At 62.7% G+C, this 13,086-nt stretch overlaps 1 protein-coding gene across 8 annotated transcripts in view; it reads left to right on the top strand.

Moving 5' to 3' along the window:
* The window catches only part of RBFOX3 (RNA binding fox-1 homolog 3), a 132,598-nt gene extending 121,530 nt beyond the window's left edge, over positions 1 to 11,068 (top strand). For 6 of the 8 annotated variants that reach the window (XM_068209915.1, XM_068209916.1, XM_068209921.1 and 3 more), the window contains 11 exons: positions 4,136 to 4,387; positions 4,925 to 5,062; positions 5,450 to 5,503; positions 6,006 to 6,098; positions 7,051 to 7,111; positions 7,359 to 7,412; positions 7,748 to 7,880; positions 8,444 to 8,483; positions 9,059 to 9,120; positions 9,409 to 9,487; positions 10,305 to 10,545. In XM_068209915.1, the coding sequence (XP_068066016.1) occupies positions 4,136 to 4,387; positions 4,925 to 5,062; positions 5,450 to 5,503; positions 6,006 to 6,098; positions 7,051 to 7,111; positions 7,359 to 7,412; positions 7,748 to 7,880; positions 8,444 to 8,483; positions 9,059 to 9,120; positions 9,409 to 9,487; positions 10,305 to 10,349 (1,011 nt within the window). In that variant the 3' untranslated portion in view covers positions 10,350 to 10,545. Of the gene's footprint in view, positions 1 to 4,135; positions 4,388 to 4,924; positions 5,063 to 5,449; positions 5,504 to 6,005; positions 6,099 to 7,050; positions 7,112 to 7,358; positions 7,413 to 7,747; positions 7,881 to 8,443; positions 8,484 to 9,058; positions 9,121 to 9,408; positions 9,488 to 10,304; positions 10,546 to 10,984 lie in introns of those variants that run through there. The other 2 variants (XM_068209918.1, XM_068209917.1) reach the window with 2 other exon arrangements.
* Positions 11,069 to 13,086: the final 2,018 nt, after the last annotated feature.

Below are 13,086 nucleotides of genomic sequence, written 5' to 3'. Positions count from 1 at the left end.
AACACTGCATCTGTCACACAGATGAGCCATGCTGGGCACGGTGATGCCTGCATGGGCCCAGGATGCCTGGGGACTACCTTGGGCCATGCCACGACCCTTCTGCCTCCCCTGGGCCATTTCTTGAGTCTATCTCTGCTGCTCAGCACAGTGCCACACCGCCCTGCTCCTGGGCAGTGGGCATAGGGACAGATGGCCCCCTCAGTCTCCCTGGCTGCTGCTGCTCCAGTTTCCGGCTGGTGGGCACAGCGGGTCCCCCACAGGAGGCGTTTGGAATTGCTGAGCACCCTTCCCTGTGCTCAGCAGTGACCTCAGGCTCCCTCATGATGTAGCAAGGGTGTGCCCTGGCATTAGCAAGCAGGTAGGAGCCATTCCAGGTCAAAGCAAAGTGTTTTCTGCCTGCCCTGCCCTGCCTGCACTCCTTGCCTGCCTTGCCTGCAGAATATGCTTACTGAGGCTCTGCAGCTGGCAGGGACACCTGGGGGGCTCTGTGGATGCTGTGGTGCTGTGGGCCCCTCTTCCCCCGCCGCAGCAGGTGTCTGGTTCCCAGGGGAGGAGCAGGACAGCCGCAGGCAGTGGGGACTGCTGTCAGGGTGGGGAGGTGTGTAGTGACAGGGCTGTCTTCCCTCTCCAGTTGCTCTGGCACTCCACATGTGGCTTCACCCAGCTGTGCATGTGCCATGACCAATCGTGCTGTGACCAAGCAAGGTCAGCTGTGACTGGGCAGTGCCACGCCATGACCAGCAGTGCCATGCCATGACTGAGCAGTGCCATACCTTGACCAGCAATGCCATGCCATGACTGGGCAGTGCCATGCTGTGACCAGCAGTGCCATGCCATGACTGGGCAGTGCCACACCGTGACCAGACAGTGCCGTGCCATGACCAGCAGTGCCATGCCATGACTGGGCAGTGCCATGCCATGACTGGGCAGTGCCATGCCATCACCAGGCAGCGTTGTGCTGTGCTACCCCTGCACCATTAGCACTGCGCAGCTCAGGTGGGGCACAGCCGCGGGCAGAGTCGGCTGGCGGGAGTTGCCCCGGGCTGGAGATGGGACTGGGGTCAGGCCAAGGCAGCAGGATGGCCATGAGGCTTGGAGGAAACTGGCACGTCCGTGGCAGCTGTGGTGGCAGCAGGGGACAGGTGCTGGTGAGCAGCCCATAACCCCAGGCCCTGCTGCGTGGCACTGTCACGCTGTGCTGGCAGGACGCCTGCCACGGCTGAGGTTTGGTGGCCCTTTGCAAGTGCTCATGGCTGGCAGCTGCCTTGTCCTTAGTGCAGGGCTCTGCACTCGGGTGATTGCTCCGACCCGTCCTCTGCATCTGGGGGCTCCTGGCACGTTATTTTCTTAAAAAGGAACAAATGTGGGAAACGGCGTCGTCAGCCCCGAGCTGACAGGCACAATCACCAAAATGCGGTGTCGGCAGGAACTGGCCCCACGCGCTAAATGACTTGAAAGGAAATGGCCTGGATTGTGCTGAGGAGGCAGAGTGTGGGGGGAGGAAGCAAGTGGAGCAAACAAAAAAACTTCATTAATTAAAGAAACTCATTAATGAGGGACGTTTAATCAGCTAAAGATGATATCTACCCCTTGCCTGCTGCGGCAGCCACTGCGCAGGGCTGGTGGTGCAAGACTGAGCCGTGGGCAGGGCACAGGACACTGCACAGGGGACAGCTGGCAGGGGACACGGGGCAGAGGACTCCACAGGGGGGATGCTGCAAAGGGGAAACCAGGCAGGGGAACTTGGGCTCCCTGTCCCAGCCTCTGCGCTGCCATCCCTGGGGCAGCGGTGTGTCAGCACAGGGTCGTGCCACAGTCCTGCTGGTACCTGCCTGAGCAGGTGGGCAGCAGAGGTGCCAGGGTACTGCTCGTGCCCCCTGTGCTGCCAGCTTTGCTCCAGGCTGAGGCACTGAACTGATCTGTCTCATTTTGAACGAGGCCAAGGGCTGTTAAGGACCAGAATTTCTTTTACTGCAAGTGTTGAAAGCACCGTGTGGGAGCGTCCCTGTGCCCCAGGAGGGCTGGGTGCTGGCAGAGCAAGGGGTGTCTATCAGAGCCCTGTCCCTGGCACCCACAGGCCAGCACTGTGCCACGGGCTCCCTGCATGGCCAGCACCCCAAGCTGGGGTTCTTGTGGGCTGCAGAGGTGGGTCTCCAGCGACCCCCTGGGTGCTCAGTGCAGGGAGACACCCCAGAAGGGGCTCCAGCCACCTTCTGGGAGGAACAGAGGGACCCTGACTGCTCGGGGCTGCCCTGGGATGGGGCAGCATGGGGTGTGGAGCTGGGCAGGGTGATGTCCACGGGCAGCGCACAGCCAAACCTGTTAGTGTTCCCTTCCCCATGGGACCCTCCCCTGCAGCAGCCCCGGTTGAGCAGCTCTGTCCCCAGTGGGGTGGCCAGGCCCTGGGAGTGGACGGGAGGAGCTGGAAGCCATGGATCTGTGGCTCTGTGTCTCTGCAGCTCCAGTGCCATGAGCAGCAACCAGGGGAACCTAATGGTCCCTGAATGAAATCCTGCCCGGGCTGACAGGCACTGCGACAGCCCTAATTAATAACTGATACAAACGTGGCTGTTGGGACAGCCTGGGAGGGCCCAAGACCTGGGCAGGTGGGGACAGTCCCTGCTGACATCCTGGGCCCTGCGTGTTGGTGGCTGATCCCGGCTGTCGTGACAGCAAGGGTGTATCCAGAGCAGGCAGGAGGGGTGTGGGCTGCTCCTGGTTCTGCGCAAGCAGGCAGGGAGGGACGGGCACAGGGTGCCAGGGATCAGGCAGGGAGAGATGGGCACCAGGCCCTGGGGAGGCAGGCAGGCAGGCGCTGGGAGAGTGACACGGTGGCTGTCGGTGTGTGCCAGCTCCCTGGAGAAGAGTTGGGTGCCGAGGCCCAGGCGAGCGCGGGATGGAGCCCTCTGGCCTGCCAGGTGGAATTAGCACCTGGGCTGTGGGCAGGAGTGGCGTGGGCAGTTCCCGGCTGCCCGTCCCGGGGCAGGGCCGTCGATGGGCTGGCTTCCTGCAGCTCCCGGGCCACACGGGCAGGTGCATCAGGCTGGCGCATCCCCGAGCAGCTGAGTCAGCGCGGGCAGGCGCTGCTGGTGCTGCCGATGACTTGCAGATCTGCAGCGGGGCTATTCCCGCTGGGTTTCCGTGTGTGTGTCCCCGGCGCGGCTCTGCTGCCGCCCTCACAGGCGCGACAGCCCTGCGGGCTGGGGATGGCAGCTGCCAGCGCATCCTCTGCCACCCCCACCCTCCCTCCCCAACATAAACTGGCGACACACACAATTAAGGAGCTTGTCTCTGCGGGCTGAGCCACAGATGGATTTCACAGGCCAGAGGCTGCTGCAGCACGTTGTAAAGCATCCAAGGGGCTGCAGGCGCTGCCCCCGCGGCCCTGGCTCTGCCTCTGGGGGCTGCAGCTGTGCCGGCCGCAGGTGCAGCGCACACCTGTGCGAGGGGGACACGGGCCATGGGTGTGTGTGAAGATAGGCAGCAGGCAGAGGGGTGGGTGTGCAGACCAGGCACTACCTGGGAGCCCCACACTGCACTCCCAGCCCCTTGCAAACCCCAGCAGCCCTTGGCCCTTGGTGTGGGTGCAGCTCACCCCGTTTGACCAAGGCAGCCAAGCCAGCTGTGTTAGAGCAAAGGGCCTAATTAAATATTTAGCAGTTAATTGATCCCTCTCTGGTGTTTGCCAAGGGGCCATCAGCATCCCTCCCTGACGCCCCTCCCAGCCTGCCCAGCTGGTGCTGTGCAGCTCCCAGCATGATGCTGCTGGCCGGGCTCTGCTTTGCCCTGTGCTGGGCTCCAAAATGGGACCTGCCCAGGTCTCCCTTCCCAAGGAGAGGGGTACACCAGCTTCAGGAGTTAAACTCTACAAGGAGACCTCCGTCCTCCTTCCCAAGCCCAGCACAATGGGCAGGCAGGGCAAGGGGGCGGGAGAGGATGGGGCTCAACTGCTGGCAACGTGACCCCAAAGCCACCACAGCACAGAGACAGCCCAGGACTGAGGGAGACACCAAAGCTGGGGTGTAGTGGACTGGGTGGTGCTGGGTCTGGCTCTGGAGATCAGAACCCCATCCTGGGGCAAGTGGCAGCCCAGGTATGGCAGCAGCTGAGGGGGACGGTGCCGCTCTCTTGGCAGGGTAACCAGGACGCCACGGCCCCGCCGGACGCGATGGCTCAGCCCTACCCCCCAGCCCAGTACCCCCCACCCCCCCAGAACGGGATCCCCGCAGAGTACCCGCCGCCGCACCCCCACCCCACGCAGGACTACTCGGGGCAGAGCACGGTACCGGAGCACGCCATGACCCTCTACACACCAGCACAGAGCCACCCCGAGCAGCCAGGCACCGACGCCAGCACACAGTCCATAGCAGGGACACAGACGGTACCGGTAAGGCAGTGCCTCGGGGCTGAGCGTGGGCTCGGGGCAGTGCCCCAGGCACGGGGGGGTGCTGGGGCAGTCCTCCTGCGGGGGTCCAGGGCAGCGCCAGAGCTGCCAGAAGGGTCCTGGGGCAGTGGTGCTGCCTGGCCAAAGTCCCACAGGGTAACAGGCTGGGTGTTCTTGCCATCACTCCCCCTCACAGCCCCCCATCATTTCTCATCACTCGTCATCCACTTGCTTGGCTCTGGTCTACAAGATCGTGGCAATTACAGCGCTGGAATGCAGCACCAGGGAGGTGCTGAGTTCTGCACTTTCCAGTCCTTCCACATGGTCCCTAGTGCAGCGTCTGCACCCCCACCCCGAGCATCCCCATAGCCCCATCAGCATCCCCCTGGCTCACCAGGAGGGAGGGGCACCCGTGGGGTACTGCCCAGAACCTGGGGACCGCAGGGTCCAGGGTGTCCCTGAGGGCAGGCAGGGGGACATTCCCTCTGGGGATAGGGGGCTGGCATGGCCAGGGGCTGATGGCAGCAGTGCCTCCCCCAGCAGACAGACGAGGCGGCACAGACAGACAGCCAGCAGCTACACTCTTCAGACAACACAGACAAGCAGCAGCCCAAGAGGTTACACGTCTCCAACATTCCCTTTCGATTCCGGGACCCCGACCTGCGGCAAATGTTTGGGGTGAGTACAGCTCCATCCACCCATCACATCCCTGCTCCCTGCTCAGTGCTGCCCTGTGGCACCATCGGGACCTTGGCACTGTCACCTCCTGCCCCCCCCTGTGTGTGGAGCAGGGAGTGACACAGAGTCTTTGTCCCCCTCCACTGTCCCCTTCCCAGCCCTCATTAGGACTCAGAGCAGTTTTAGTTAATGAAATTTTAGATGACACCCCCCAAGTCCTGTCAGAGTAGGAGCCAGGGGAGGGACAAGGGCTTTCCCTTGCATGACCCTGGGGGTCCCCCAAGGCAGCCCTCTGCCCATCCCTGGCACAGATCCCCATGCCAGCAGTTCTGGGTGCAGGGACAGGGGCTTTGCAGGCACTCACCCCTCTGTTCTCTCCACTTGCAGCAATTCGGGAAAATTCTGGACGTGGAGATCATTTTCAATGAGCGGGGCTCCAAGGTGGGTGATGCCCATGGCCAGCACCATACAGCGAGTCCTGGGGAGGGTGTCAGTGGAGCCAGGTTGTCCAGCAGTGCTGTAACCTGCTCTCCCCTCCTCTCCTGTCCCATGGGACCCTGGCATGCAGTGCCCTGTCAGGGCAGCCCTGACACCAAACCGGGAGGTTGTGCAGGTCCCTGCACCCGGCACTGGAGGGAGGAGAGGGCTTGCTGTGTCCCACCACGGGCAGCTCATGTCCCTCTGTGTCTGGATGTCTCTGTTGTATCTTCCCCGCTTTCTGTGCCCCTCTCCCAGACTCTTCTCCCAGCTCGTGGGCGATTCTGGGGCCTCAGCCGGGACCCCCAGCCCCCGCAGGGACCCCAGTCTGGGCTCTTCATCTCTGCACTGTGGCAGCCTCACCTCCTGCGCCAGCTCTCCTGATTCACCCCCTCTCTCTCTCTGTCCCCACACCCTCTCTCTGTCTCTCTGTCTCTTTCTTTCTCCTTTTCTCCTCTGCTCACAGGGTTTTGGGTTTGTAACTTTTGAAACTAGCACAGATGCCGACCGGGCACGGGAGAAGCTGAATGGCACCATCGTAGAGGGCCGGAAGATTGAGGTGCTCAGATAAGTGTGCTAGTGCCGTGCCATGCCTGCGTGTGCGTGTCCCCTGCCCGGGCTACGGGACGCCTGGGGGCAGCTCCGGGTCCCGGGTGCCCTAGGGAGCTGTGCCCGGCGTGTGCATGTGTCCCTGAATGTGGCACGGGAGCATGTGTGTCGGCTGCGGGAAGGTCATCGCTTGGCACAAGGAGTGTCTGGCCCAGAGGAACCTCCCGGGTGCACGGAGAGCTGGGGTGTCAGCTGGGGCTGCATTCTGCCTGGTACAGACGAGTCTGGCAGGGCCCCGTGCCCACAGCAGCCACGCCAAGGTCTGCAGGGAGCTTTGGGGCTCTGCCCCGCATGCCACCTTCCCCTGCTCTGTGCTGGGAGGGAGGATCCACCTGCAGTGCCACACCTGCAGTGCCAGCAGCTGCCCAGCCCCAGAGGCTTTGATTTCTCCAAGCTTAACACAGGGATCAGGCTCTGCCCATTTGCCAGCAGCTCCCTGCTGGTGGCTGGCGAGTGGTGGGAAGCAGGGTGGCACGTGGCAGAGGGAGTGGGACAAAATGTCCCCAGCAGTGTTGACGGCAGAGAGGGAGCCTGGCAGGGCACGGCAATGCCCCATGGACGAGGAAAACATCATCCAACAAAATTGGGCAGGAGCTCACAGGCAGCATGTGGGGGCTCAGCCTGAGCATGGCACCACAGCTCTCGGGGCACCAGCCAGCAGCCTGAGCCACGCTCACAGCTGGAGCATGGAGGCCTGGGCTGGCTGGAGGCACGGGCAGGTCTGTGTACAGCAGGGTGCTGCAGGCACAGCCTTGTCTCGTGTCTCTGGTGCAGCTGGCATCCTTTGCTCCAGCATCCGAAGCAGCAGCAGCGGGCGCTGGGCGCAGCCAAGCGGGCCCTGGACCACAGCCTTGCCAGCTCCACGTCCCTCAGGCACTGAGCCCCCATCCCTCTCTCTCCAGGTGAACAACGCCACGGCCCGTGTCATGACCAACAAGAAGGTGGCCAACCCCTACACCAACGGTAAGGGCCAGTGTCTAGAGAGCAGGGGCTGCAGCAGGCAGGGGCACCTCCTGGCACCGGCACTGTCTGGCTGCTGTGGAGCTCTGGCAGTGAACGCCCTCCGCACCTGCAGGCAAATGGGAGAGCAACTGCTCCTGCCCAGTGCAGGAGTGCAGCCCCCATGCCCTCCTCCTGCCTGGGATGGGGCTGTTGCCCCTCAGAGCACCATGGAAAGTGCCCTGGCCTCACCGGCTCTCCCTGCCCACAGGCTGGAAGCTAAACCCAGTGGTGGGAGCAGTCTACGGCCCCGAATTCTACGCAGGTAATGTCGGGCTGTAGCAGTACCTGCTGTGGGTTCCCCCCACACATCAGCTCTGCCCTGTGTCTGCTGCTGCTCTGTGCAGTGAGCAGCCCCAGGCTCTTCTCCCTGTCCTTCACACCTGCCTAGACAGTTCCTCCTATCCTATCCTATCCTATCCTATCCTATCCTATCCTATCCTATCCTATCCTATCCTATCCTATCCTGTTGCCCAGCATCCCCTCGGGGCCATGTCCCTGCCAGGCTGAGGGTACAGGGATGGGCTGTGCTACAGATGCCCCGTGGGGGCTGCGTGGACCTGCTGTGGAAAGCCCACAGGTGTCCCCTGCCTCCTGCAGTAACGGGGTTCCCATACCCCGCCACGGGAACGGCCGTGGCCTACCGAGGGGCACACCTACGGGGCCGAGGACGCGCCGTGTACAACACCTTCCGGGCCGCGCCGCCGCCGCCGCCCATCCCCACCTACGGCGCGTGAGTACCCCCGGGGCTGTCGGGGCGGGGAGCGTGTGCTGCCACACCACTCCGGGTCTGCGCTGGCATCGCCAGGCTCCCGCCCGTCAGGAACGGGCTGCAGCTCCTGCAGCACCTGCCTGCCCACAAGCTCTGTCCCAGCCCCACCCTGCTGCCCTCGGATGACCCACACACTCACCAGCCTCCTGCCCACCAAGGCACAGGACGTTATTCCAGCCAGGATGGTTGGTTTAATGGAAACTCTCTCCCAGCACATGCGGCTGTGATGGCGTTGGTCACAGACACAGCCTTGGCCATCTGTGGCTGCTTGGCTGCTCCCAGCAGAAATCCTGCCCTGGGATCCTCCTCTGGCATGCCCTGCCCTTGGCTGTGCCCTCTGCGTGTGCCCCAGTCCCTGCCAGAATCCAAGCCCAGACGTGCCTTTGGGGCCTGGACAGCCACTCCTTGCCATGAGCCGTGGGCAAGGAGTGGGGTGGGGGTGGCTTCCCCCACCCACTGCCCTCACCCCGCTCCCCTCGTCCGGGGGCGCTTGCTGGGCTCTGATGCCTCTGCCTCATTTCCAGGGTCGTCTACCAGGATGGGTTCTACGGAGCTGAGATCTACGTAAGTGGCACCGTGCCCAGGGCTGGGCTGTGACAGGGACCACATGCCAGCACAGGGGGCAAACAGCGTCACACGGGTCCCTGGTGGGCTCTGCGCCCCAACCCCTTCCCCTGGGCAGCAGCAAGAGCATGAACACAGCACAGCTTCTCCAGAGCAGTCTGGGTGGCACCCACCACACTGGATCCTGTACCCAGTCCTGTGCCCCTGCCAGCCCCCTGGCAGGGCTGGTACCACACAGGATTTACAGCCTCAGTTCCTTACACCCGTGTTTAACCTCCATGTCTGAGGAGCCAGCGGCAATATTTCAGGCGGGCACTGAAGGATTTATCTAACGTGACACCTCATTAAAGCGAGCGGGGAGGTGACAGTCTCTTCTCTGGAAATTTAATTTTTTAAGGTTAATGTTTGTGAAAGCCCCTGGGGAATGGTAATGAGGCTGCTGCGTGCCCAGTGGCACTGGCACCAGCCTCCTGTGGGCCCCACACTACTCCGTGCAGTGCCATGGGGCACCCAGCTGCCCCCAGCCCCACGCCCCCAGTGGGTGCAGCCCCTTGACCGGTCTCTCCTCCCTGCAGGGGGGCTATGCTGCCTACAGGTACGCCCAGCCCACAGCAGCAGCGGCCGCATACAGCGACAGGTAAGCACCGGGCGCCTGGGAGAGCCCCGTGTCACCCCTGCACGGCCCACTCTGACACCCCCAGCTTTGGAGTGCTGTGGGACAGGACAGAGTCAGGCATAGGGAGGATGTCCTGCAAACAGCGACCCCTTGCTCCCCTCAGGGCTAGGCTGGAAAGGGTTGGCACCACTGTAGGGGGAGCAGGGAGATCCCGGGGGGCTCCCAGGTGCAGCTGGGAGGAAGGGAGGGCTCTGAGGGGACACAGGACCCCAGCTGTTGGCACTAACACCTGCCGCTGTTTGCTCCTAGCTATGGCAGAGTGTACGCAGCGGCAGACCCCTACCACCACACCATCGGCCCCGCCGCCACGTACAGCATTGGCACCATGGTAAGAGCAGCCCCTCGGCCTTCCTCTGCTTCCCGGGGGGCTGCAGACAGCCCAGGGAGGGTCTGGGGCAGCGGCCGTGGGGCCAGTGGGGCACAGGGCAGATGCGGGGGCCGTGGGAGGGGAGTAGGAATGGCGCAGCCCTGCCTGGCTCTGTCTGCAGGAGAGGAAACCCCCACCCCGCACTCTGCCCCACCTTCCCCTCACACCCCGCACAGTCCTGCCCACGCACGCCACTTCCCAGGGGCCTGGCTGTCCCCCACCAGCTGCCTGGTCAGGCTGCAGGACCACTCTCGCATCCCAGTGCAGGACAGCGTCCCCAGGGCCCTGCGTGCAGCCACACACGGGGGGCACTGCAGCCCCTCACGTGCCACAGCTCTTGGCCAGCTCTGACAGCATCAAAGATGAAAAATTGCACTCACATCTGGGATTGCAAAGCCAACCTGCCTTTTTCTGCCTTTTTTGACTCCCTGGGCAGCTGCTAGTGAGGGGCCACGGGCACAACATCCTAGGGGTTTTCAGCTCACAGCAGAGATGGGGGCAGCTCCTTGGCAGGCATGGCACGGCAGTGCCACACTGGAGGCATATGGCAGCCCCTGCCCCCAGGGCGGTGCCCATGGCCACCACAGAGCGTGGACAGCACTGGGCACTCTGGCCGTGCCTACCCCTCACATCCCAAGGACAGCAGCGATTTGGTGTCATTTGAAAGAGGAGGAGAAAAAAAAAAGAAAAGAAAAACAAAAAAGAGAAAAAAGGGAAGATCTAGGCTTTGGCTATCACTGAATACTGATTGGCTTTTTTTTCATCTTTGATGTTGCAGGCTAGTCTATACCGAGGAGGGTACAGCCGCTTCACTCCCTACTAGCAAGACAGACCCAGGCCCCCACCACTGCCCCCGATGCTCACTAGCACCAAACCAAACCAGGCAGACAGAGCCGAGGCCAAGCCTGCGGAGGAGCCGCGGGTGCTGCCCGGGTGGCCAGGCTCTGTGGGGCCACAGCACCCCACACCCATAGGGTTACCTCAGCCGCTCCGTCCTGCCGCCCGCCCGCCTCTCCTGCACCATCTGCCCGCCCCGGGGACCGCGGGCAGCGGGGCCAGCCCCGAGCCCCAGCAGCGCCCCGTTCCCACAGCCGGGCTGTGGGGTCCCCCCGCTGCCTTGGCCGGGGTGCAGAGGCTTATCCCCTGCCAGGCAGGCGGGGGTGCTCAGCCTGCAGGGATGCTCGCTCCACAGGCGCTGGGGCTCGGGGTGACAGCAGCCCCCCCGAGCAGCCCCTCTGCCCCCATAGGAGAGAGAGGAGCCAGCTGGGGTTGCTGCCAGCTATGGGGCCTGACGAGGCTGGGGTGGGTTTGGGATCCTGGGGCAGCCCGCCGGGCAGGAGCGCTGCTCTGCGGAGCCGAGTGTGATGTGCTGGGCTGGGACGGTGCCTGCGTGCCCCCGGCCAGCAGCTTGGCCTGAGTGCGCCACCGAAAGACCTGCCTCTCTTGTTTCTGTTGTAGTGAACCCGTGGCTGTTTCCTTCTGGGACCAGGAAGGGCAAAAATATCCACACACACACATGAAAAAAAAAAAAAAAAAAAAGAACCCCAAAATATAAAAATTAAAAGGGAAGCAACAAAAAAAAAAAAAAAAAAGAAAAACTAAACAAAAAAGAGAAACCAAGCCAAGCGGCAGCAGCCAAGTGAGTCCCAACTGTCCACACACATCGAATGAGCGAGTCCCAGAGGAGCCGCGGCAAGCACCGGCGGTCGGATGTGCCGGAGGGACCCCCAGCGCCCCGGCCCCATAGCCCAGCAGGGAGGGAGCCGGTGCAGGCAGGCGTGAGGGTCCGCGGGGGTCCGTGGGGTCCTCCCCCGCCCAGGTGCAGGGCCTGGGCGCCACGTCTTCCTTTCCCTGGTGCAGCAGCGCTGGGGGTGCCGGCAGAGCGCTGCGCCCTGTGCGGCTCGTGGGGCCGGGTGACGGGGTGGGGACCTGGCTTGGTGCCACCCGAGCCCTGGCGCTGGCGGCCATCAGCGTGTTAAGTGTGCAAGGCCTCAGCTCCAGCGCGGAACTGGGGCGGCGGCGCGGATGCGGTGCTGAGGTATAGCAGGGGGCGACCCTCTGCCTTTTAAAGGGAATTTTTGTTAAGAGGAGCTTGCAACTCGCTTGTGACCCCTTCCCCTTCTTCCTCCCTCCTTCCGACACCCGCGCTCCCACCCTGCCTGGACCAGCCCTGACCAAAGCTGGGCCAGGCGCTGCCCCAGTCCCACTCCCACTCACTGTGCGGCACGGGACGCTCTCATGGCCACCCGTTCCTGCCTGAGGCAGCAGGATGCCCCCAGCCCTGGGTGCGGGCTCTCGGCCACTGCATCACCCACAAGGGACCCACCCAAGCCACGAGGATGGGCTGCAGCCGCAGGCACACTGGGTGCGGTGCCCAGTGGCATGGGGCACTGCAGAGCCCATCCCGGGGTGCAGTGCCATCCTGCACCCTTCTGGCTCTGCCACTCCTCAAACCTCACTTTATAGTCTGCAGACGCCCCCGATGCCCCAGCGATGAGCTCCCCCTTTTCTATTCCCAGTGTACATAGCCCCGGCCCCGCTCCCCTGTACAAAGCTCCATCCATCGCTGTACTGGCTTCTCCCTTACAGCACCCCTGCGCCACCCCGGCGTGCGGGCTGGCGCTGGCCCATCCTGTATGCTTAAAAGTGTGACCATTCTAATAAACAGTATTATTATTATTATTATTATTATTATTACAAGAATTATTATTATTATTATTATTATTATTATTATTATTATTATTATTGAAATTATTAATAAAGATTTCTTTCTTCAACCAGGGCGACTCAGGTTTTGACTAGTTGCACAGGGCTGTGGCTGCTACAGTGGATCTGGCTGGGCAGGGGGCCGCAGCCTGTGGGCAGGTGGGGAGCCCTTGGGGCCCCCAGCCTCGCCATGGTGAGGGAGCAGGGTGCTGCTTGAAGAGCCCTCTCCTGGCTGGGCCTAGCCCTTCATTCTTCAAGCCATCAGGTAATACATTCCTGAGCGCGTTCCCCGCCTCGGGAGCAGCAGCTCCACTGCTGGCATTGGTGTCCCTGGCAGAGCCTACATTGTCTGGGGACAGGGCTTGGGACCCCACTGCAGGAGTGCTTAATTGCTTGCTCACCAGACTGTGAGAAAATAATTGCTGCTATAAATTTTCTTTCCTCCTCACAATATACTCAGGGGAGGCAGCGTAGGCTGGTGGCACTGGGCTGGGTCCACGTTAATGAGCACAGCGGTCACCCAGGCTGGGCTGCTCCTTGGGGCTGCTGCAGAGCCTGTGCTGGCAGCTCCCCACCAGGCTGAGCCCTGAGGGGCTGTGCACCTTGGGGTCTTAGGGCCAGTATCCCCAGCCTGTGGGCACACAGCTTGAGGCAGTGAGCGCTGCAGGAGCTGGTGGAGTTCTCAGGGCAGGTGCCCCAGTCTGGGGTCTCACGTGTTGGGGGGCCCCTGCCAGTGGTTGGTCAGCACCCAGCGGGCCCCCCCAGTGATGGTGGAGCACAACCACAAGGGTGGGAGGAAAGGGACTCACCAGCCTAAGGTGATGAAATGCAGCCTCCCTCTGTGTCCCCCACCC

Source organism: Anomalospiza imberbis, chromosome 19 (assembly GCF_031753505.1).
Source record: "Anomalospiza imberbis isolate Cuckoo-Finch-1a 21T00152 chromosome 19, ASM3175350v1, whole genome shotgun sequence".
Lineage (NCBI taxonomy): Eukaryota > Metazoa > Chordata > Aves > Passeriformes > Viduidae > Anomalospiza > Anomalospiza imberbis.
The sequence above is the reverse complement of the archived record's forward strand: the minus strand, read 5'-3'. Positions and strand labels throughout refer to the sequence as shown.